The sequence below is a fragment of the Zeus faber genome (assembly GCF_960531495.2).
Source record: "Zeus faber genome assembly, chromosome: 4".
Lineage (NCBI taxonomy): Eukaryota > Metazoa > Chordata > Actinopteri > Zeiformes > Zeidae > Zeus > Zeus faber.
The window spans coordinates 18,072,958-18,099,884 of NC_137191.1; the positions used below are offsets into that span (position 1 = coordinate 18,072,958).

The 26,927-nt window shown below is 43.9% G+C and overlaps 1 protein-coding gene across 1 annotated transcript in view; it reads left to right on the forward strand.

Moving 5' to 3' along the window:
- inpp4b (inositol polyphosphate-4-phosphatase type II B) overlaps nucleotides 1–26,927 on the forward strand; it is a gene marked incomplete at its 5' end in the record, with an annotated part of 143,559 nt that overhangs the window by 50,006 nt on the left and 66,626 nt on the right. The window contains one exon of the mRNA XM_079999460.1: nucleotides 2,242–2,321. Coding sequence (XP_079855586.1) covers nucleotides 2,242–2,321 — 80 coding nt within the window. The remainder of the gene's footprint in view (nucleotides 1–2,241; nucleotides 2,322–26,927) is intronic.

Consider the following 26,927-nt stretch of genomic DNA (forward strand, 5'->3'; position numbering starts at 1 on the left):
CGAGACAGAGAGAGAGAGAAAGAGAGCGAGGGAGGGAGAGAGAGAGAGAGAGAGAGAGAGAGAGAGAGGCCCCCGAATGGCGGCACCGGAACGAGAGCATCGGGATCACTCCTCTCTGAGAGCATCATTTGTCTCCTTTTTCACCCCGCTCCTCCTCCTCTTCCTCCTCTTCCTCCCATCATTCTCTCATTTTCCACAGTGCAGCCTCTTTGATCTTCCGCGAGGAGCCAGGTCTCCAGAGGTTCATTACTTCATAGCATTCGTTGAGAAAGGCCATAAAAAGATGCTAAGGAACGGATTCCTTAGGCCATTTACCCGACTCTCCTTATCAGTGTGCACGTAATGGTCACACGGAGGCATAATAACGCTCCACAACCACCTGGAACGGCCTTCTGCCGTCGTCGTGTTTTTCGGGTTTATCTCGCCCATATTGGACGAGGCCAATATTAGATAATAAACCTTTCATCCCTCTCTTTCACCCTGTCACGTTTGCTGCTGGTACGCTTGTGTACACCGGAACTGTAAGTGGACTTCCTTGTCTGTTTGAGAGTGTATGCGTGTGTGTGTGTGTGTGTGTGTGTGTGTGTGTGTGTGTGTGTGTGTGTGTGTGTGTGTGTGTGTGTGTGTGTGTGTGTGTGTGTGTGTGTGTGTGGTTGAGTGCGTGCAGGCGCCTGTTGATTCTTGTTCCCCTGTGCTTACCTCTTTCTCTGCTGGTGTAGGGGTGTGTGTGCATGGTTGGCAGTACATTATATGGGGTTTTGTGTCGGTTAGAGGAAAAAGGTTTGGGGAGGAAATGATCGCGAGAAAAGGTCAGTAGACAGGATGCCCTTTTTTCAGCTACAGGGGACTGCGGCAGTTTGAAAAGAGGCAGGGAGAGAGAGAGAGAGAGAGAGAGAGAGAGAGAGAGAGAGGGAGAGCAGCTCAACAACAGAAAAGGAGAACGAGTGAGGTTACATTGATCAGCGTGGCCAAACGGGTGGCCAAACGGGTTGCAACTGTTGCACTCCCCCCTAACGGGGGGAGTGCAACAGTTGTGGCCTGGCTGCCTTGTTGTGGCCGCCGGGACTCAAATCTGTCACATTCACTTAACCAGGCTTTACCATTCCACCTCTGACCCGCGTCCAGCGACTCAAACCCCCGTGACCCCGTCGCTGGTCCCGTGCCGCGCGCTGTACGTGCACCTCGGCCGTCTGGCGGCAGGGAGTGCTATCTGCGCGCCAACTTACACCGACCCCACGTCCAGCGGTTAATTCGATTGTGAGGGTATCAACTTAAAATTCAACCGCTATACAGTTTCCACAGAAATATCAGTCATTTTATTTTATTCTTGCGAGGGGATGTTCTCTAGCTTATTGCCTTTGGCCAGGAGTGGACAAGACAGGTTGGGACAATTCTGTCTCCCGAGACATGGGCCGTGCATTTCAGGGTCAATGGAGCCAACAGCGGCAATATTTCAAACTCTGATGGTCTAATTATAAGCGAAGCCATATTAATAATAATAGCATATTAAGATAAAATGTTGAAATATACATATAATTTAAATTCAACGAAAGTGCAACTGGACTCCTCATAGTTTAAAAAATTCAAGGTTGTTTGTGGTTAAATCTGCACAGTGCTGCCTTCATAATTTGAGCAGAGCCCAGTCATCGACGTCCTTGGCTTGGTCTCAGACCTCCCATCCTGCGGCAAGCGTGCATGTGCCTCAGCTGCAGGTGGAGGGCTACCGTGTGTGTGTGTGCGTGTGTCCGTGCATGTGTGTGTGTTGGGAATGTGGCCCTGTCTTCTTTGGTTATTGATGGGCTTGTTTCATAGCTTACTCTCCCTGACCCAGTTCTGGTGAGTGGACACCTTTATCCACACCTGGCCCGCAGCAACCAGACGCTGTCAGAACTGTGAGGAAAAGGGGTGTAGAGGATAAGTGAGAGGGAGGAAGAGAGAGAGAGAGAGAGAGAGAGAGAGAGAGAATCCTCCATCCCTATGCCTTTGTGTCAACATGGCCAGGCGCAATAGAATGGACAGGGCTTTGCAGCACGAGGCGCTGGCGGCGGTTTCTGAACGTGCCCATTCGATGCATTTCGACTGGAGTGGTCCGCTCGGCTGACACCTTGGTTGGGACATGTATTGATTTTCTATTGCTTTTATGTTCAATTTTGTTTGTCCAAAACTTCTGTTTGTTCCTCCGCTGTGGGGACCTGTGTGATCTGAACCTTTTAATTCTATTCTGTTTTCTTGGGTCCACAGAGCACATTCCTGGGTAGTGCCACATTCTCAGTGGGAGATCTGCTGAGGGCTAAGGACGAACAACTGACCCTGAATCTAAGGTATGTGAAGCATCCTGTTCATCATACCGTGTGTGTGTGTGTGTGTGTGTGTGTGTGTGTGTGTGTGTGTGTGTGTGTGTGTGTGTGTGTGTGTGTGTGTGTGTGTGTGTGTGTGTGTGTGTGTGTGTGTGTGTGTGTGTGTGTGTGTGTGTTTGTGTGTGTGTGTGTGGGGCGGCTAACCACTTGTTCCTAGAAGACTCTCATAGGTCTTCCATCAAAACCAAATATAGATTGTTTATCCATCATGTGCCCTACGTCTTCCCTGAACAGGCATTGAGGGTCGTGTTTCTCGACTGTTAAAAAGTCAATTTTTTCCCTTGGTTTCCTTGTTGCATGTGCACGGGGCTCCCTGTGTTTCCTATTCATGGTTGGAAGCACAATGTGGCCCTTTGACTATTCCCTTCTCCTTTCTCTGTCGCGCTACCCGCTTCTGTTAGGCTTTCTCATTTCCTGCAGCTGAACTCGGGTCTCTGGGAATAATTGTGCCGCCGTGATTGACAGCGTGAGCCGCGACACGCGTGTGCATGCACCCGTGCACATCCCGTCTGTACATTTGATTTAAATTTCAACCTGTTGGAACATAAGAGCTTCACAAAGTGCCCCAAAAAAAAAAAAAGACAAAGACCTGTCTATGCTATAATCCTCCATGGCCGAACAAGCCTGGTAATGGTGAGCTACATGATAATAATGTAAGTGGCATAGTGCCACACACGCGCGCACACACCCACGCACACAAGCACACACGCACACACACGCACATACGCACAAACGCACACACGAACACACACACATAAATACACACACACACACACATACACACACACACACTGAATAATGAGAGTTAATCAGAAGATGCATAAAAAAAAAAAATTTGTACAGCATTAAAGCCTTTGAGATTATGAGGACATTAAATGTGTCCTGATGATCCTAATGTCCCATTAATGCTCGAGTGTATACCACACACACACACACACACACACACACACACACCCACACACACACACAGACACACACACACACACACACACACACACACACACACACACACGCACGCACGCACATACACACAGCAGCAGCATCCGTAGGAGGTTCATACAGTCGCTGTTGTGCTGTTGATTTTCCTGTGACAGTGGAATCAGTCATGAGATTAGATGAATGCCAGACACATTGAGACACATCAAGTCAATTGTCCCCATCAAATCCACGTGCGATTTGATGCTCTGTCCGACGAGAAAGCCTTTCAAGGAACAGACGGGGCCCACATGGCGTATGATTCACTCCGGGCCGTTTCCCCCGCGTGTCATATTACCATTCACACTCCATAGTAATTCTGGCCACACCGACTCAAACAAAAAGCACGATCCATTTAGCTTTTTGAGGATTACACGCATCATTTCACAACACCCAGTCGGTTCGGAGGCTGGTCGAAAGCTTCACTCCGTGGCGTCAGTTGATTTTGCCGGAGGAAAGCGAAATGGATACGATTCATTCACCCCCCCCCCCCCCCCCCCCTGTGACTATTAACAACGACTTTTGGGAAGCTTCATAAACTGTGGATTTACATTGCTGCTAAATGAACATATGGAATGTGTGTTTGGCCGGAAAAGTCTCTGTCATGTGGCTTGCGCTGTTACCCCCCCAGCTCCTCAGCACAACACACTTTTATTGTTCTTAAAGCTCATTCCCTATTGTTCTCCATATTTTTGGGCTCCCCACCCCTTCCCTCCCCCTCGTCCTCTCAGGTCTCGCTCTCGCTTTCATGTCGGGCTGGTTAGGATGTATGCCACGGTTTGTTTATATTTCCTGCGAGGCCGCGACCAGTTTGATCTGGGTCACCTTTGTTGACGGTGTCGTGTTGAATGAATGGGAGCGCCGGTACGAGGGCCGGGAGCCTCTGAAGGTCTTGTGTCTTTTGAGGACAACGCAACGCCATTGAAGTGATGATGAGAAAATCTCACAACACGCGCGGGTAATATACACTGAAACACACTCTTTAACACATACACAAACACACACACACAGACACACGCACACACACGCACGCACGCACACACACACACACACACACACACACACACACACACACACACAACACACACAAACAAACACACACACCCCAACCTAACCCACAGCCACCAACAGTTCGACACATTCGCAGCCACGCTCATAGCAAATGCACAAACAGACTGGTTTACCACCGAGGAAGCGGAAACTCTACCTCAACACACTGCAAGTTCGGGTGTGTTTTCTTCGAGTTTGCTTGGACATTTGTTAATCAAAGAGCAGGCATCCGATTTAAACAGAATTCCTAATTATTTGTGGCTGGCTACACAACAAATCAAACCCAACTTCTTGTTAAAAAGATCTGATTTTTATGTTACATTTATTGTAGCATATTAAAAATCACACGTTATTAAAGTGTTTAAAATGGTCTGGGTTTTTCATTCACTCTTTTCAAGAGTTCATATAAAAGGTGGATGCCCTGATTTCATGAATAGGCTCATTTATTAAGGCTGCGTGGCCTAGCTTTAATCATTGATGATGTCATGTGGGTCTCCCAGAGCTCCGTGGCCTGTCGGGTTTTAAGACAAAGCCGTCCGTTATGCGTGCACACTGAAATGTGAACTGTATTTTATGGTGCTAATAAAATGCTCTATATGCTGTCCGTGAAAACTAAAATTGGCGTAAATTATATCAACTAAGATGAGAACTGACCATCCAGTGGGTTTGGTGGCCTTTACAACATGGTACTACAGTCTGCTCCTGGTGCAGTTTGCCCCTTACAGTCTAACAGCTTGATTTCCCTACTGGTTCTTGGCAAACTGTGGTTTCTATAAACACGGACTTTTCATTTTAGTTGTCGCTAAAAGGCACAGTGAGGCAGAAGTTGCTTTCTGTCGTCCTGTCTTTCATCTCATACTCACTGTCATCACCATTTAGCTGCCACACAAATAATTACCATTAACACTTTAGTTGTCTTTCTTAGTTCATTTTATGCCACTATCCGAATATAAACCTATAATACATGTCTGCCTATTGCAGAAGAGCTGTCTATTGACATTAAATATTGAGTAGATAGTTCATTTGCCTCGACCCAGTTGATGGAATCACAGCTAATTTTTTACGATTTATTTCGAACATTGTTTTAAAATGCCCCCTGAATTTGGATAGAAGCATGATTGCAGAATCTAATGATCTTACAAAATGATCACAGACAGCTCAGATAATTAATTATAATTATGATCAGGCCATTAATAATCGTGACAGCTCTAGTCCACACTATTTATTTAAATTGTTTTGGTAACGCTTTATATAAAGGTGCTTGTTATAAGCTTTAGTTAATAGTCAATAAGGTCATTATAAGATGCTTAATAACATTATTATTGCATTAATAACGATATTAAAGTGTTAATAATGTAATTTATTAGTGGTTAACTATTTATTTATTTACAGTTAACCACGCTTTGATTATGGTTTAAAAAGAATATAAGCATTAATAACAACATTTATTATAAGTTAACTATGCAGCTATGCTTTTTGCAGCTACCAGATCTAAAGCGAGACCAGAGCCTTGTTAAGGTTAATAAATCCTTTATTATGCACTTATTAACAGTTACCTATGCTTTTCGCAGCTCCTCCATCTGGAATGAGCGCTACATGTAAAAGGTAAAGGTAAAAGGTAAAAGGTTGATAAAATGTGAACAAAAAATATATATATAAATACAATATTTTTGCGATAAGCACAAAAACACACTTTAAGCTTTTTTGAAAACTTTTTTTTTTTAGTTTTCATCACTTTCAACCACATGCTGCCACAAAGAGAATGTTCTATAAATCAAAAAAAATAGTAGAATTGTTAGTACAATCACAGTATCTTTCACCATTGAGGTGAATTGTATATTGGAAAGGGTATTCTGAAAAAGTTGTAAAAAACATCAGTAATTACATCAATACAAGTAGGAACCAGCAACCAACAACCCGTTTTATACCAAAAAATTATAATAATAATAATTATATTTTTATTTTATTTTATTGTTTCTCACATGAGCTGAACATTGTGACTCACATGCTGGTTTTATTTTATTTTATTTTATTTATATATAGGATTTTTAATTCATTTCATTTATAAATATTCTTTGAAAATAATAATAACTGCTGTTATTAGACTATTATATAGTCATATTAACACATAATAAAAGCAAAGATAACTGTTGATAAGTGCATAGTTATCTGCTAAAAAAGCTATCATTAACTTTTAATAAAAGCTGTTATTAACACATATATAGTCTTAACACATAATAAAAGCATAGTTAATTGTTAATACGTGAATAGTTAACTGCTAATAAATGCAATTATTAACACTTATATAGTGTTATTAACACAATAATGTTAATAAGCATCTTATAAGGACCTTATTTACTAACGCTATTCACAAGCACCTTGATATTAAGCATTGGCATTATTTTTGATATATTTGATACAGTCCCACAAAACAAGTCCAAATGCAAAACCATATTATCTGTCAGGATTACATACAAACCCATACACAGCTCACACAAGTCCATGGTCTTTATCAAATCAGTTGATCAAATGTTTGTGTCCTTTAGACCCATATTACCTCCCACTCTTCAATCAGCTCCCTTCTCCTTGAGTGCCATCCCTATGTCACCTAAAAAAATGAAAAATAAAAAATTGCTGTCAAAATAGCCCACCAATGCCTGGCAGGTTCTGTTAAGGCGATGTGGGCTTCCACTCAAATCATATGTAACGTTCTCAAACAGCATCTCATTTATCATGGCATTTTGTTGATCGCAGGCAGGACAGCGTCCATCCATTGAGCTCTAGTCTGACACTTTTTCAGTCATAGTGAGTATAAAGCAGCTCGGAGGATGGGAGTTTCAAACAGGTGTAATCCCCAAATACGATGATTACGGGAGATAGCTGTGAGAGCCACATCTTCAAGGATATGTTCTATTTTCCACCACTGTGAATTAAGCTCAGAGCAAACCCACGTCATACGGACTTTCTTCAATAGGTTCATTCTTTCTGGAGTGGATCCGTGAGTTTGCAATGACACAGTTCCCACTCTGTAATACCTTTTTATTTGACTTTCTTTTTTTTTTAGGGGGTTTTCTTTTTTTATTGTAGAGAGCAGTGAAGAGAGATGATGGCTGGATTGAGCCACCGCCACGCCCCCTGTAATATCTCCTTTGAGGGGATTTCGCCGCGTTGTTCATCCGTGCCTTGGATTCTTCGCATTCCCTTTCGCATTCTGCCGCCGTCGAGTTTGTCGAGAGTAAGCCATGTGTTTGAGGGAGTTAGGAATCCCACGGCCCTCTTGACGTTCCTCATATGTTTTGTGGACGCCAATTTCACCAGATCGGCAGCGGCGTAACTTTTGACAAATATTGTGTGATTATGTCTGGGGTTTCTTCTGTCGGCCCAGATGATATATGGTGTGGCAATAAGGCTGCAAAGCCTGTTTAAGTGTTGATGATGAAGTCTGGTTCTACTCCTTTCAGGCTTTTTTTGACAAATAGTCGTCATATAAAACCCGTACTCCCCATGGGGGGATTTGAGGTGTCGTAAACGTTTGAGGCCTGCTTCTTGTCGCAGTTAACCCCGTACCACACGTTTTGCACTTGCTTTTGTGAGCTACCGACAACAGAGCTACAACCCTTTTTTGATACCAACTCCTATGTGTGTTTCGTGCGTGTGTTTCTGAATGTTATATTTCGTTTTTGTCATGTGTTCAAAAAGCCCCCTCTGGTTGCATAACTTGGTTTGCATGCAGCGCGTGGAAGGCACTGCTATGGATGATGTCATTACTACTGATATCATGGCTCATTGAGACGTAATTATTGGGCATTTTCACACCCCGTTGACAATACAACATGCAGTCCTCCTGAAACGCATTGGGAAAGCAGTTTTATTAGCGACATAACATGTAGAACAGAACTGATATTGATGACTGAAAAAATCCTATAGGGCACATTTTTAATTTAACGTTATTATTGTTTGGTTTTTTTTTATCCACAAAAGCTGACAGGAAGTAAAGGAGCAATATGGAGGAAACGATGGGAAAACAACCGTCAATTTAAGCTTTCGTGTTCTTCAAAATGTTATTTTAATAAATGAAGTTCATCATTACACAACAACTTGTTTTGTCACTCGATTCGGCTATGTGAGCAACTCGCATGAATCAAAGATGATATCATTTGTACCATACATCTACAGCATGGCGCTCGCTTGAAAGGACCTGCTTCAAGAGCCGTTTTTTGTTTCCCACCGAACATGTGCGGAACGGTATCAACTCACGGTTTGCCGGTGTTCGAACTCATCGTCGTTAACTGGCGCAAGAGAGCCACCAAAGTTTTCGTTTTCCCTTCAAGATATTCTGCCTTTCGACTCGTATGTCACATGAGCAAATTTTCTCCAATTTCCAGCCGAAGAGCATTTCCATGTGCGATCTCAGTGTGTTCCTTCCTGGGGCTCTGTATCAGAGAAAGCACGCATTAGCATCTCCATCGCTATATTTAAGCTTTGTTTATGGCTCCGTGCCAGTGTGTACTGTGTGTGTGTGTGTGTGTGTGTGTGTGTGTGTGTGTGTGTGTGTGTGTGTGTGTGTGTGTGTGTGTGTGCATGTGTGTGTGTGTGAGTGAGTGTGTGCATATGCTTCAGTGCCATCTGTGTGACTCTAATCATCAGGGAAGTAAATCAAATCTACATGTGGTTGAGAGCAGCCATATTTTTCCAAAACGATATCCTTAAAGGCACCACATTGATATTCAATGTATGAACGATGAACACATTCAGGAAAGATGGAGGGTTGTTTTTTTTTTGTCTCGTATTCCACCACCTCCTTGATAGGTGGTATGACTGTGTTGGAATAAGTGTTTTAAAAATGTTTTCACAGTGTATCGCTATATTGAATTGTGCCCCCTGTATTGTAATTCATATTGTATTGCAGGAATCGTGCCGAAACACAGGCCTACTAATAATTTACATTTCATGTGGAAAGCACACTCAATGTAGTCGATCAATTCTAATATAATATATTTCCAGCACACACTACAAGGCAGAGGAAATCCTGATATATTCTTGCATTTTTAGCCCTCTTTTGATACTTAACCTACCATAATTCCATGCTTTACCCCCTTTCTCCGAGCATGCATTATGCATATACGTTTGGTGTGTAGCCTCATTCAATCCTGGCAATTACTCATGAAGCAATGATGGAGAGTCTACACATCGAGGGCCTTTCAGGCAATGCCTCACACTGCAGATCCCCAAGCAATGTTTTTATAATGATACAATATCTAATTCTTTCTCTGCATCTGTGTACACATAATCAATATCGGAACAGCTGTTTTGTTTCTTTTAGAGAGTGCGGGGCTATCACATAATCCGCTGAGAAATTCTCATTTGAAGAATTTTGTACATTGACCGACGCTGAGGTTTGAACCATTTCAAACACTTTACACCACATTTAAAGATACATAAAAAAAAAACACTTGCGTTCTTTTACCCATTCGTAAGATATTATTTGCTTTTTTTGGAATTTTCCGCATTTATATTGGTGGACCTGTTTGTGTGGGGGAATCCATTTACATACATTGGAAACGGTGTTTTTCTTTTTGCCCCGACTCTCCTCGAGCAGTTGTACCTTTTTCACTCAGCTCTGGCAGCCCACTGTTATGCAGACTCGTGAGTTCTAAACGGCGCCGGCTTTAAGCGGAGACACGAGCACTCCCGCCTGTGTGGCAGCCGAGGAGCCGGCGCTGCAGATGCCTCTCAATAATGCATGTGATGTATATACAGCGGGTGAAATGATTATTATCTCCGAAAAGGAAGCAGAGCTTCCCGTGCCCCACCCCAGCAGCAAACCGTGCTGTCTAAACAGGGCACACACACGCGCATACACACACCACACACACACACACGCACGCACGCACGCATGCACGCACATGCACATGCACACACACACACACACACACACACACACACACACACACACACACACACACACACACACACACACACACACATATATCAGAGCTAGAGATAAAGCAGCCTTGCAGGGGGGGTGAGTGTAGCCGTACACACACACATACATGTTTGTTACATGTGTGAAGTAAAATCTCAGGGGCAAATTCATAAAGAATGCATTGTGGCCCCGAATAGCATCACAATTTGCGTATTAATTGCGCCCGCTATCTGCCCCGTGTCAGCGTCCGTTTCACAAAATACATTGTGCTAATGATCTACAGGCACAAACACAGCCATTACGTTTTGCTGCAATTTGAGTGCAATTCGCCCTTGTTTTGCGTCGGGCTGCGGATCCGCAAATTCAAACACGCTATACTTTTAGATTAAAATTGACTTTGTATTTTTAGGTTACGTATAAAATATTTAAATAGTATAAGCAAATCAATAATGAAACTAACTCTTCCCACACAGTCTATTTATTACCCGACCACAAAGTTAATTTTTACAGTGCGGGGCGGAACGCCGCTGCCTTTCAGCTCTGGGGCGGTCTGGAGCTGTCCATGGGCCTAAGAGGTTCAATACCATCTGTGGCTCAATGCCAATTTTGACCACTTTAGTTGGAGTTTTGGAACCATTTTTGACAACGTTTGAAATGCCTTTTTTGTACAATAAATTATTCAACAAGTTCCTTTTGGAGTGCATTTTGAAAACCACGGCGGACCGCTACCATTCAAGGCATTGCTACCTTGGGATGGCGTAATTGTAATAATTATGTCAGGGTCCTTTTAAATGCGAGGTCAGCCTGTGGGTAACGGGGGGACAGGGGGAGGGGTGTAGCTCCGATCGTGCAGTGAGCGGAGGCCCTGCTGGCTTGTTTTTCTTTTTTGTCTTGCGCAATTACCACCAGGTCTCTGCAGACGGTAATAATTTCACTCCAACTGCGTGTGGCTATTAGCGCCGGTGTTTGTGAATTGAATGGTTTCTTTTCGACGAGGCTCAATTGCATAGAAAGGGACCAATTTTGCACCAAATGTATGAATAATATCTCATTGAAATGCGTGCAAATAGCACCAGCGCACCCAGACGCAATTTGCGTGGCAGCGCAGTAGGTGGTGCCTTTCACCGTTTGCAGTGCTTTGTGAATTAGACGCTCGCTTTTATTGTTATTTGCCGGTTTAGTGGCTGTGAATCCGCCCCTCAGTCCTTTTTGTTGAACTTCTTTCCCCACACAATTGGCACTGCTTTGTGTAATTGCTGTCCTTTTCGTCCTCTTCTACTTCTCCCCCCCTCTCAGTCACACGCGCCTGCCTTCCTCTCTCGTTGTCATTTTTCTATCTTCTCGTTATCTCCTCAACTTTATACACCCAATGGGAGAGGCACTCAGTGACCCACTTCTCCAGTACAGTTTGGATTTGATTCGGATATGAATTTCACTGGCTGGTGACGGCAGTCGATGTGCGTGTGTGCGTACGTGCGTGTGTGTGCGTCCACATTTAGATTTAACATGGGGAAGTCACATTATTCCAGACCGATGCCCCTGCTGCTTTGCTCGCCGCCTTTCTCATCCATTCCCAGTGGATAAGGCCTCTCCATTTTGTCACACCAGTAATAGCTTAGCCAGCTATCATGATAATAGCGCCTCACTCTCCTTCATCCCCTCGCTACAGCCTTCCCACAAGCACTTGCACTTATCCCGAGGACGGCCGACTGATCTTATCTTAGCCATAATACTAAAGAACTATGTAATCCAGTCAAACGCCACATAATCATATCTGTGTGTGTGTGTGTGTGTGTGTGTGTGTGTGTGTGTGTGTGTGTGTGTGTGTGTGTGTGTGTGTGTGTGTGTGTGTAACTTTGTCTATTTTCCTGTCTCCTCTGTGTCAGAAAGTGTCGATGTATTAGTGTGTGTGTGTGTGTGTGTGTGTGTGTGTGTGTGTGTGTGTGTGTCTATGTTTGTTTGCCAGATATTAAATATAGTCTCTCTAATTACCCTATTCCTCTGAGTACAGTACGTTGCCTTCCTCCCCGGTGACAGTGGGGCGCACACCCTCCCACATATACACATGTTGCCACTTTTCTCTGTGTAGTTATTAGCCTCCTAATTTAAATCAGAGGAGCAAACAAATATTTAGTCATGAATAATGAAAAAATGGGGGGGGGGGTAATTACAAAACTCATAAATGCTTTTATTCATGCTTTCTTCTTTTTTCAGCAGCCTGTGCCAGTGAATAGGAGAGCACATGTAGAGTAGTGTGTAACTAAAGGCTTGTTCCACTATATAGCTTTTGGGGAAACTTTTATCTGTGGCCTGCACATGGGAAAGACTCTTTTTTGGAAATGAGCCCCAGCTTCCTGTGCTAGCGTGTGTGTGTGTGTGTGTGTGTGTGTGTGTGTGTGTGTGTGTGTGTGTGTGTGTGTGTGTGTGTGTGTGTGTGTGTGTGTGTGTGTGTGTGTGTGTGAGGTGCTGTCAAAGATGCATTTAATGCGGCTCGGAAGCGATTAGGTTTACACACGACCATGTACTCTGTTAAACACACACACACGCACACACACATACACACACACACACACACACACGCACACACACACACACACCACACACACACACGCGTGCACACACACACACACACACACAAAAGCACAATGCAATTTCTGCAAGCCTATGCTGATAATGCTGACACACATGCAGGCCCACACAGTCATATAGACACAAGAAACAGAGACACTCAATTGATCTGAAATAAGCACACGCGTGGCTTCCATTACAACCCCACAGCCCCCCATTACTACCGAGAATGCCTTTTTGCAATGTTCTTCTGCATAATCTCAGCCCTCCCCCAGGCAATGGGGCTCATGGGCAGAATACGAAAATCTCCACCTCAGTGCAGTGCAGTGCCAACGCACCAAAATAGTCTGACAAAAATTGTATACATAATTTATGAAACTTAAAGTATCAGCGCATGTGACTGAGTGGAGATTCAATTTTAAGAGGCGGTTATATTTTCTTCCACATTTATTGTATGGAATTTTTCCATACAGTCTCGAGCGTCGATGAAGGGATCAATTCGCTCATGTGCTGCATTGTGAAGTATGTGTGATTCCCTTCTAGACTATCAATTTAATGGAAAAATAAAATATATAAAAAAATGGGTCAATACTGTAACGCACGCTTACCCACGCAACACGCCTGAAAAATACTCTTATAAACTATTCTCATAAACAATACTGGAATGTTAAATGATCGTAAACAGAAGCCACCTAAATTCTCAGGTAGTCTGTTGAGAACCTTGCCTCACACATGGCTAAAGTTTTTCTAAGTTCAGAGCACAGCTCTGAAATTAACTGCACACAAACAAATGAAGTCATCTATCAGAGTAGTGAGAGCTAAAAAATGAAAACAATATGCGCCCATGAGTCTGGAGGCTCAGAAAGTCTGAGTCATTTTCCATTGAGCGCTTATTACCTGGGGAGAGCGACTTTATAAAGGAGCGACAAGGGGGCTGTTGATGACAGAGGTCGAAGATGCACTTCCTGTGTGTGTGTGTGTGTGTGTGTGTGTGTGTGTGTGTGTGTGTGTGTGTGTGCGTGTGTGTGTGTGCGCGTGTGTGTGTGTGTGCGCGTGTGTGTGTGACCTGCCACCGAGTAAATCTCTCTCTGTTGGCAAGTGGAAGAGAGCACATGCACACTGACTAATGTATTGGTTTGTGCAGACCCGGCGTATGAGGTTGATTTTCAATGCTGTGTTTGTAAACGTGCCTTAGTAGTGAATGTGGGGATGTCAATAAAATGTGCGAGGTTCTCAACAGTTTATACGAACGTATTTACTTTTATTTACAAGCATCTACCATTTCAATGCTAATGTGAGAATGTCAGAAGTGAAAGTGATTTGTCTGTGAATGAGAGATTCTTACATTCTATTCAGGTGAGTGGGATTTGTATATATATATATATATATATATATATATATATATACTGTATATATAAATATAAATATATATATATATATATATATATATATATATATATATATATATTTACATTTTTTCAAATGTGCAAGAAAATATACATTGCTTGTATTCTTCTTTAATAATCGAACCACAAATAACAGCAATAACACAAATAACAACAAATGACAAATGACAAAAAAAAATTATCAGAAAACGCTCTCAAATACACATAATATGTGAATCTATTGAGCTGTTTGGAGAGTGTTTTCTGATGTAACAAGTTATAGCTTCAAAAATATTTGCTTGATTTGCACAAGTGACACCTTGTTTGGAAGCTCTGGTTCTTCCCTTTCAAATGATGCGGGAAAAAAAAAGTCAAAAGCCACCAAATGTACTTAAAGTCTGTGGTGGGTCACATATATAGAATCAGAAAATCTCCAGCATCCTCCTCTGGTTAATGGGATCAACCCACCGCTGCTGTCCAACCCATGGCCACAATGTGTTTCCAGATTATTATTCATTCCAGTGATAAAACGCGTTGTACTGTGTAATCCAACTACATTTATAAACAAACAGACTCCAAATGTGAAGGTGGGGTAACCCTAAACTCAACCATCTCTAACCTTATACATACATTTAACCATCTCTAACCTTAAATCCAAAGTTAACCATCTCTTAACTTAAACCTAAACATAACCGTCTCTGAACTACTGGGCTTTTCGGAACAATGGGCAGTCCCCTAACACACGCTGCTAACATGTGTCAGCGGGGCGTGTTTTTCCAGCCATGCATACTGAGCATCCACTGTGACGTGCATCTGCTGTTAGCAGATCCATGTCGACTCACAATATTTCACACAGTTTCCGGGTTCGTAATGATCTGGATGCACTGCAGTAGCGCGGCGCCCGACACACGGGCTCTCACGCACACACGCACACACGCACACACGCACACACGCACACACGCTGGCAGCTGGATGTGTCTACTAATTCTATTCGAAAAAAAATATCCTCACCATCGTACTTTTGAGATAAGAAGGTGATAAATATTGGACGTTGGATAAAAAGAAACCCATTGAAGCTCCAAATGGAATTCTGGGACTTGTACAGTAGTGTCATCCACCCAAAGCAGATGATGTTATCTGGTTGACAAACTAATTTCATTTACACTTAAGCTGTCGAAGCTGTCGGAAGAATTGACATTGTACATATTTTTTATCAAAAGAAAATATGCACAGTTTGAATTCCAACTTGGCACTTCATTTTCCTTGGCGCCTCCAAGAAGAGCTCCACCGCCCTTTGAATGTGGCAACGCCTCTGGTACCGTACCGTTTATTGGTAGACTTGCAACCAGGTGCTCCCATTTCAATCTGCTTCTCACGCCAGTTTGGGCGTAGAAACTCGCCTTAAACTATCTATTTAATTTTCATTTAGTGCTGGAAAAAAAATCAATGAAATGCAGTTACGTTGAAAAATTAAAGATACTAGTCGCAGTTGACACTGGACAGAGATCATTATCGTTCCAACTCACAGTAAGTAAGTGTGTCCTTTTCTATTGTAACAGCCCCGATAGTAAACAATTTCTCATTGTTCGGCTTCCAGTAGCCATGACAACTTTGCTCCGTGTCATTGTGAACGCCGCTCTGCATCAACATTTATCTGCGGCCGAGTTAACACTTTGGAAAGTCTGAGAATATTTACACAATGAGCTGAGATTTCAGGAAGCCGTACCTGGTCTGGGGTACTGTGATTAAATGCTTACAAAATGCTGCACGAAATACGCGCTGACATCTCTCTCCCATTGCTGTGGATGAGCAACCAGGTTGACCGTCCTCTGCTTAATCCACCGAAGAGGCAGGTGTTCTGTTTTGTTCGGATGGATATGGGATGGAAACGTATTGAAATGGATCTCCACACTCAGTGGAAGGAGGCATTCATTTACCTGGGTTGCCCACATATGGGCTGAAGCCTGTGTGTGGGGAATAGTGTCATGGATGCCTGCCTGGTCACTAAGTGGTCACTCCTGCACAACATAAACTGCTTTGAAAAAGGATTTCATAGCCTGGTCACGGCTGAGCCTTCTTGCCATTTACTTTAGCTGTCATCACAACACATGCACACACAAGCGCCCTAGTTGGGGGTTTTGGTCACTGAGGGTTTTTTTTCAACCAAAACTCTCCCAAAGATGAATGAAATTAATTTCTGTTTGCCTATTTAGTTTGCTTTTGAATTTCTCTCTAAACTAGAATACTGGCGCTGGTTTAATTAACCAAATCATAACAGATCTCTATAAAACCACCAGTGTTGGGTGCTGACGGGGGAGCTACAGGGCTGGGGATTATAGAAGTGAACTGAAAGGCTCTCTCTCCCTCTATCTCTATCTGTCTTTCTTTTTCTTTTCCCTCTTTCCCGCCCTGTAACTTTTTGATGGATTCTAGGTCCCACTGAGTACGGTAGCCCTTTTCCTGTTCCTACTGTTGAAGAATCAGACTGAAAAATGTGTGAAAGTATGTGTGTGTGTGTGTGTGTGTGTGTGTGTGTGTGTGTGTGTGTGTGTGTGTGTGTGTGTGTGTGTGTGTGTGTGTGTGTGTGTGTGTGTGTGTGTGTGCGCGCGTGCGTGTGTGAGAGAGAGAGAGAGAGAGAGAGAGGGCGCACACGAGAGGGAGAGCAGAAGCCTGCAGCCATTTAGAGCCATTCTCTGAACATGTAAAATCCTCTCCAGCTTCATCACCTTCCTCCACCACCAGTCGTCCACTGGCCACCACCATTAATGAGCCCAGAGAGTCCACAATACTGAAGGACTAGATGAAGTAGCCCTCGCATCTTAATACATGAACATAAAGACACACACACACACTTTGTCACACGTCAACCACTTACCTTCTCTAATGATGGCGGTAAAGAGGCGAAGATAATGGCTTGTTAGCGGCGGACAGAGTTAGTCTGCAAGTGGAGTTCAAATTCTCAACCTGCAATGCAACTCTTTATTAATTCTTAAATCATCAAGAACTAATGCAATAACTCTGTCCTGTGGACGACCTGTAGGATGGCAAGAGCCCAGTTTTTTGTTGTACAGAACCACCACCAATCCCCCTCTTTGGAGAACTATTTCACCATGTTTGGGTCTATAAACAACTGATCACTATTCCAAGAGGGGGAGAATCACCACGGGTGAGACAAATAAACATAGAACCAAACAACAACATGCTCATGGAAAAACAGAGTTAATTAAGTCCAGGAAAACTGGAACAGCAATTGGGCACGTGGCCTCTTCCTGTCATAGTTATGGCAGTAAATGAGGAAGAAAAGCCCCGAGCACCCCGCTCTGCAGCCGAAGAAGACCCCCCGGCCCCCAAGAAGCCGAAAGCCTGAGGAGCAACCCCCACGCCCGGCTCTGAGGAGCATAACCCAGTCCCGGGGAGCACGAGGAGACCCCGCACCCCTGAGGCGTACACGTACAAGCCACCCCCATGAGCAGACACAAGACGTAGGCGCAGAACCCGTGCCACGGGCACCGGGCACAAACCAGGCCAGGTCCCATGCCGAAAGACCGACACCCCGCCCGAAACGCACGGCCCGCAGGTGAGCAGGCGGGACCCCCATGCCCGCCTGTGCAGGAGCAAGGCCTGGCCCACCACAGTCGGCCAGATTCCCCACCCAGCCACGAGCCCTCAGTGCCCAACCATGTAGCCGATTGTGCTCAGGGCAGGGCACCCAGACGTTAACCCCCCCCCCCCAACCGGCCGCTAGATATGAGTGGGAAACAGAGTATGAGTGGGATTAAAATTCGGGACCAGCACAACCAGATCAATGCAGTGGTACAGCAGGCAAACCCCTCCTGGACCCTACCGCACCATAGCACGCCCACCTCCTATACCCGGAGGCAACCAACCCACAGTGACCACCCACGGGCACAGAGCAGCCCCTCGTGCGCCTCTGCCATGCTGGGCAGCTCCGCGCGTCATGCCAGAGTGGGGGTGCTGCTGACAACCTATCGAGTTGGTCATATCTCTTGGAGCTCCTGCATAATTATTTTAATTATATTACAATGGCACTTTTTTTGTCAGTTTTTCATTAAATATTTAACTTAAGTTGCCTACTACCACAGGGTAGCCAACAACCTGTTGGCCTGTTTTTTGCCAACAAATCGTGCAGGAGGAGGAAGGAACACTGTTCAACAGCAACTGAGGCCTTTTCTGCAAGCGTCATCCACGCCTCAGAGTACCTCGCTGACCCGCCCAGAGCAGTCTTCCCACACGACGGCTCCCCTTGGTGACGTCGGCGCCCTGAGAGTGGAACTGCTCTCGACTTTGCGGAAAAGCAGAGCCAAGCAGAGCTTTCGCGCTCTTTAGGGGATGATCCCACATCGATTAGAGTTGTCCAGAAGACTGAGTTAATGAGCACCCAGGCTTCATTGCACCGGAGGTTGTCACTTTGAAAGGCACGGTGGGAGAAATGGAAAGTGTTTGTCTGCCTGCACTGATAACATTCCTATCGTGCAAGTTTGAGAATATCACTTCCGAATTTGCCAGACTGGAAAATCAATGGGAGGGTGTAGAGTCCAGTCACCGCGTAACAATATCAGGATTCTTGGTGTACCCGTGGGCACTAACAGTTGCCCCACTATCGCTGGCTCAGCTCTGCTAAAAGGCGCCTTTCAGATGGAGGAAGAGCCGCTGCTTGACCGGGCTCACCGCACCCTCCAGCCCAAACCCAAATCCGGGGACCGTCCTCGAGTCATTGTGGCCTCACTGCAACACCACTCTGCCTGCGTTGACATCCTGCGGCTAGCTCGAAAGCCTGGAGGGATCGTCACCGGAGGCATGACCATCTCCGTCTCCCCGGATCACACAGGCAAGGTTAGCCCGGGCCCCGGCAGCGTTTAACGACGTATGACGGCAGCTCCGTGAGATTGATGGGGTCCGCTTTGGTCTCTTCTATCCAGCCCGGCTTCGGATTACATGTCACGAAATGGAGAAAGATTTCCACGCGCCTGATGAAGTTGATGAGTACGTCAAAAAAATATCGAGGAGGTGACTGTATTAACTCATATGGGTTCATCTGAATTCGGCACTGTGATTTACCTGTCCACTTTGTATTATCATACCACAGATTTGTTTTGTTGTGACTAAGTTTTAATTTACTGCGTTTATGTAAAAAATTGAGTACAAACAATATGGTTTAGGTTCGCCGGCCTCAATATGGCTACTTTATGATAGTCTCCTCCTTTTGGATTACCTACTGTTGACAGGTAAAAGGATATTCTGCTCTTATTATTGTTCTTTCTTCTAAATTGACACTGGGTTGTTTGGGGATGGGGACATTTGGTGTCTGTGTGTGTGTAGGGTGGGTGTTCAGGGAAGCTGTGTGGATCGGGGATGATGGGGGCGCGCCATGAGCGGCTTGTATTATTTCACATTACTGTATTATAATTATTGTTATTATTTTTCTTTATTTCTACTTTTTTCTCTTTTTCTCTTTTCTCCTCTCAGGAGGATCTGTACTCTCAGGGATTTTTCTCTCAGACCAAACCCTAACTGGCTAACAATTCACCTAACAATTCAGCCAATACTAATATTGGCTCATCTACAGTATTGGATTTATTAGTAGGAATATCAAAAGCATGGGCAATGCTATTGAAAGGTCAAAGGTTGTTTCCCATTTAAAACGGCTTAATACTGATATAGTCTTTCTACAGGAAACTCATAAGCGGAATAAACATTACAGTAGGCTTCAGTGTCCCTGGGTAAGTCAAATGTTTTACTCTAATTTCAGTCAGAGGGGTTGCATGATCAACACGCAAATCCAGTTTTCCTCCACCAATTTCATAACCGATAAAAATGGAAGGTATATTATTGTGACAGGCACTTTCCAGGGGGCCCCTGTATTGCTGGTGAATGTCTACGCACCTAACTTTGATGATTTGCATTTGCAGACGGGTTGTTGTGAAGTCTCCCCTCCCTTAACGCCTGCCTTTGGATATTTGGAGGCGACCTGAATTGTCCTGTTGACCCGCTGTCTACGTCATCTATGTCTAAATCAATTTCAGATTTTATGACTCAGAATGGTTGCATTGATCCCTGGAGGTTTCAAAACCTGCAAACAAAGCAGTTTTCCTTTTTCTCTCAAGTGCATCAGTCATATTCTCGTAGTGACTATTTTTTTAATAGATAAATCTCTAGTTTGAAAGTGAATTCCTCTAAATATGTAGCCATTGTTATTTCAGACCCGCTCGCTCAATAAATTATCTACACACAATGGCACTCGTCCACTTTGGAGGCTAAATTCTCTGTTATTGTCTGATAGTAATTCTGCAATCTTATCTCATCTTGCGTTGACGGTTTTCTCAGTTTTAACAAGAATGCCACAACTTCTAATCATTACAGTGGGGGTCGCTAAAAGACAAGTTACACAGGAGTAATGCTCCAAGAGCTCCCTTCAGGTATTCTTGATCTGTATCAGCAATATGTCCTAAATTCCCTCACCTGCTCAAGGAGCATCTAAATTTACTGACTGACTAACTAACCCTAACCCCAACCCTAACCACAGCTGAAATCAAACTTTCTATCAAATAAATGCAAAATAATGCAGCCCCAGTTCCTGATGGTTTCATGACTGATTTCTATAAAAGAAATTCTGATACAAATTTGCCCCATTACTTCTCCTCATGTATAATATATCATTACAGCGTGGATCTTTACCTAGGACCTTAACACGCATCAATAGCGCGACTGTTAAAAAAACAAAAAAAGGCAAAGATCCCATCTCCTGCAGCTCATACACATCCCTTCTTAATGTGGACGTTAGAGTGTTAGGCAAAGTGCTGTCGCCCCGCCTAGAACGTGTCCTCCCTTGCATCATCTCGGAAGAAACAAACTGTCTTTATCAAGCGGTGACACTTGTTCTTTAACATTCGAACACTACTGATTGTAATTTACTCTAAACCGCCTGTAGAAGTCTAGAGAAGTGAAAAAGCTTGTGATTGGGTGAACACCTTTTTGCGGTACAAAAAAAAAAAAAATTGGTTTCGGGAATTTGGATCTCCTATCTGCCTTCTTTACTTTCCCCGGCCAGTGTTCACACCGATGACATCCGCTCAGATTTTTTTGTCACACTTTATCGAGGGGACCCGGCTGGGTTGCCCTTTGTCCCACTTGCTGTTTGTCCTAGAGCTGTTATCGGTGGCACTGAGGACCTCTCAGTCCTTCCAGGGCACTGTTCGAGTGGCTGTGGAGCATCGGTTGTCGCTATATGCGGACGATTTACTGCTGTAAATAGCTTATCCGGGGTCCAGTTATCCTGGCTGTTCTGCCGATGTACAAAAATGTTCGTTCTTTCGCTGGTTACAAAACGAATCTCCAAATGAGCGAATGTTGCCCTGGCAACACAGCAGCCTTAAAACTTCAGCAAGGGGATTTTACCTTCCCAACTCAACTGCTCTCGTTTTCCATACCTAGTGATCCATGTAACTCGCAAGCCGCCTGCTCCACTCCACTATCCGCTTAATTTCTCCCCTCTTATATCGAAGGCGGTCAGAGATGGGGTAATCTACCCCTCTCATCGATCGGAAGAATTAATGCTGTAAAGATGAACGTTTTACCCAAGATCCTTTATTTATTCCAATGTATTCCCTTATTTTCTCCCAAACATTGCTTCAAAAGATGAGATCAAAGCATTGGTTCAGAGATGTAAACTCAGTGGTGGAGTCGCATTACCCAACTTCCAGCTATACTAATGGGCAGCTCATATTCATGAATTGACTTTTTGGCTCAACTCATCCCGGCTCCCCATGGTGCAGATTGGAGGCGCGGTCTTGTGTTTCATCTCCCCTCTTAGCATTAGTTAACTCCTCCCTAACCGATTAACCCCTCCGGCTGGAAAACCCAGTGGTGCTGTCTACTTTTAAAACCTGGTACCAGTTCAGACGCCATTTGAAGTCCCACAGTCCATTATGCTATAACCATTTCTTCCCTCCTGCACTCACAGATTCCATTTGTTTTTCTCGACTTGGAAAAGGGATAAAATGCTTTCGTGACCTGTACAATGATGGCACTCTCTGTAGCTTTAGCAGGTTGTCTTCCGATGATGCACTACTCTGATCTCATATGTTTCCTTATTTCCAAGTCAGACACTGTGCTTTCTCTTGTTTCTCTTGTTTTCCCTCTCTGCCCCTGAGCAGCCTTGGGCAGATCTTCTCTCTTTGGAGCCGCTCCAGAAAGGGTCAATCTCTAAGGTGTACAATTATCTAATGTCTTTCGATAATCTTGTCGGTATTACAACTGTGTCTTCCCAAGACTGCTTGGGAACACGAGTTGGGGGTGTGTTTGACGGAGGAGTGGTGGGGTGAGGCTATCGATAGAATACGTTGAACTACATCCCGTGCCCGACTTAGCCTTATTAAATTCAAAGTTCTGCATAGAGCTCATTACTATTAAACCAGACAATCAGAAATCTATCCTAGATGTTTAGATGTTGAGGACAGATGTGACAGATGTCAGAGTTCACCGTGTAACTTCACCCACATGTTTCTTTTCTGTCCAAAATGAAACTCTGTCCGAACGTAAAGACTTTCAAGTGCAAGCAGAGAGACATCATAGCTTTCACATCGTTACCGGCCATACACTGTATTCTTTTTCTCTGGAAGTCTGATGAATGCCCTCCCATCTCCCGGTGGCTTAGGGATGTTATGTTCTTTCTACAGCTTGCAGGGTTGCCAGGTCTGTGTGACAAAAACAGCGTAACAGCCAATCAAAAGCAGTGGAAAGCCAGCCGGGGAGGTTAAGGGGGAGCGGGGCACAAACGGAGAACGTGTCCCCATTAACGTGTCCCCAAAAGTAGTCCAATTTCGTGGTAAAAACTGCAGAGCTGGCAACACTGACAGCTTGAGAAAATTAAGTTCTCTTTAAAGGGTTGTAATGGAAGTTCACTGATAAATGGCAGCCTTTTATTTCATATTTGAATGACCTTCACAGGTTGCCTTCTGAATAACCCCTCCCCCCTTCGTATTCCATATTCAAATTTTTTATTTTAATTTTTTATTATTTATATAATACAATTATTAATTTCTATAAGAGTTGTTATTCAAAATTGAATTGATAAAATAGATGTTGATATGTGTCACAGTTTAAAGAGACATTTATCATAGATACAGGAAATTGTCAAAGTTACAATTATTTTTATATATGCCCATGGATGGATGTATATACTGTATTTAGATAGATATACATGTGTATATAGTTGTTTCGTTATTTTCATAGCTACTGAATATTTTTATTATTTAATTTTTTTGCTTTTCTATGTAAAAGTCCTCAGGGAGCTACAGGTGAGCAGGGGTGGAACTGTTCAATTCTGGGAGGGTGTGTGTGTGTGTCTGAGTGCATGTACGTATGTCTCGCAGTGGGGAGTGGTTTCGGCGGAATCTGTAGGTGGAGCGAGCCAGCGCTGGCAAAATCTTGATGGTTGGTTTCTGGGGCAGTGATGGACCGGGAGGCAGGTAGAACAGCAACGGCTTCTACGGTCTGGCATTTATTTAAACAAAAGGCAAGACAAACAAACGTAACACTTGCTGTCAGGAGAGGGGTGGAAAACACAGCAGCTTTTAAACACTCTGCTAACCACCTGCCACAGTATGTATGTGCATGTACAGTATATTCTGTACTGTATGTATGCGTTCATAACCGGGGGGGCAGCACATCTTTTGAACGCATTGCGTAGTAAGTATTGATGAAAGTTATAAGTCCCTCGGGACCTTTCGTGCATCGTCCTGACATGGTCCCACTCCAGCTTTCCAGGTAACCCTTCGTGATGATAGCTCAGAACAATCACACGCAACACAGAGCAAGGGATTGCTTTCTCTTGTTTATCATCTATCTCGCGCTCTCTTTCACCCTCTCGATATCTCTTTTATTGAATGGATGCAGGTGTCATTCCAATGGGTGCTTAGCCTAAGCGCCGGCTAATGGAGATGTCCTTTGGCTTGACGTCTATTGTGCGGTGAAGGTCACAGGTAGCGTCATTATCTGTCTGTGTACTTCTATAATGCTTCACCATGTCTGTGGCTAATTAAAAAGTCTGAGAAAGCGCTCAATCAATTCGGCAAAAATGAAGGCCCCGTGGGGATCGCCTGTATCCCCCTGCGCATATGTCTGTTTTTAAAGTATTGTTCAACTTTGATTTGTATCTGGAAATCTGAACTTAGATAGGTTGCTGGCCTGACCATTTTTATTTTTTGCATAAGTGAGAATGGGAACACTGGGGTTGTTGTTGCATTAAAAAGGTGTTGAATCTACTGATACCTAGACATATGCTGATTAAGAATAATGTTCCCATACACAAAGTAACCTACGTGAGCGCAACACTCTCACACAGACAGTGATGAGCAACTCAACTGTCCATTAACAGTATTTTATAATATCAATTATTATTATTATACTATTATTTTGCTATGACCTCTTGTAACCCTAACCCTTGTCAATGAAGGGTAATCTAACAAAGCATGGACGTCTTTAATCTTGCCTCAATCAAAGGGATAAACTGAATTGTTTAATGTTTTTTCACGATCTTGGACAAATTGACCCGCTAATGTAATATTTGTTTATAATAAGCCAGAAAACACTATATTGCGATAGCACCTTGAGAAAGAATTATTATTTCATCCAACATAAACTACACACATATCCCGGTCTTTAGTTCCTCATTATATTAGACCAAGCGTAGGGAGAAGATATTGGCTTTGCATTGTAGCCTTTGTTTTATAACCCAATTTCAGCGGATAACACTGAGAACACCACACTATGACAAACACGATTCGCTGAAATGTTGAAAGACGGGGAAAAATTGGTTTATTTGCACTTCACTTCACTGTTAAACTCTGAAAGGAAGATTAATAGCAGTGGTAATGGTATTCTGATAAGAAGGAAATGGGTAGAAAGTCAAGCCAAGTTTATTTCTATAGCCCTTAATCACAGCCAGGGCCCGTTCTGAGCATTGTCCGTATAGGCGGTCGCCTAGGGTGCCAATCATCCATGTGGGCGCAAAGCCAAGAAGAGGAAAAAAAATGAAAGAAAATCAAATGATGTAAGAACATTTTTATATATTTTTTTAATACAAAATATAAAGATGTTGCCCCCATGGTTTTGAGCAGTTGTCGTGTACCCGGCAGCTGACACCCACTCTGCTCTGATCTCGACCAGAGGCAGACTGTATCAGCAGTACCAGGCGTTTTCCCGGTGTGCTGTTTGACAATGGGGCCGATACAACGCAGAATATTGTGGGGTTTTTTGCGACGTTAACTGCACAGGACTCAGTGAAGGAGACCCAGACGATAGTGCCGTTGGTAGGCGAAGCCCGATTCCATTCCCTGCCGAGTAGCTCGCAGCCGCCCCCGGGGGCTGAAGTGTCCAGATGGAAACGACAACCAGGGGATGGCTGTGACCCTTTCAAACCTTTTCTCTTTATCTTGCTGTTTCTTCACACTACAACTAGCAACGAGTGAACATCTCGGCTTCCCTCTCTCTCATCCGCGTCCTCCCTGCACAAAACAGCCCAGAGCCCGCCCTCTCGTCACCTCTGCCAATCACAAACTGGACCCCCCCCCCCCCCGAACCCTTCTAATATTAAACACACATTTTAATATATGTTTTCATTTTATGCCATCCTTATGAGGGCAGTTATTTTGCCAAACTCATTTGCGTGAGCAGTATCCCCTGTTTTCGTCGTGCAGCGTATTGGTTTGCATCTCAGCACCAAGTCTAAGATGCTCCACGACGCGACGCGCCGAAAAAGTTCTCTAACCACCTCTGAAATCCTTCATGATTGAATACGCTTAATTATACTCGCACAATTAAGACGGGTAAACAGAGATATTTTAACAACCGCGGCAGCAGAAACCACTCTCGCCCCAATCCGCGAAATGCACGCCTGTCCTGAATTGTTGGAGATACAGTAGAGTGTTCGTGGGCTGCCTTTTCCAAAGCAATTACTGCACAAAAACCATCTGTTTCAAGGGAAAAAAGGGGGATAGTGTATTGTCAGCTCTTTTACGGTCTGTTGAAAAATTATTATGACGCCTTAATGTTTCTGTAAAGTAGACAGCCCCCATCCCCTGCTTTTTTTTCCCCCATCCTGTCCCATCCAGTTTTGCAGGTCACCCATCCAGGAAAACAAATGTTTCCAAGTTAATTGGCTGTGTGATGCACCAGAAGTGCACTTTAAGTTTTCAAATCCGCGTCTAAAATCTATCTAGAGCAAGGCATTCATAAATTTTGCCACTTAACACGTCGCAAATCAACCCCAGTTAGCATAAACACCACCCAGACGCCCTGGAGCACCACCCGGCCTTGAGGCTGACGTTAGCAGGAACCACATAACAGCAGCGAGTACAGAGACAAAAAAACAAAACAAAAAAAAAAAAAACTGTCTTGATGAAGTCACCGTTCTGTCGTTGGATGCCATAAAGACAACCTACAAATCATGAAAGTGGCCAGGTGTCCGTCTGCTTTTGAACGGGCTCTCCCCCGCAGGATGTGTTGTGTCAGGATTAAAGTGTCTTCGTATGATCTCAAATGACACGTGTCGCGTCTCATTGCCATTGCCATCCTTGTTCTCATTCCTCAGGTCCCCAGCGAGCTGCGCGTGTTCTTTCGTGGTCATTTGTCTTTTCGCTCGGGATG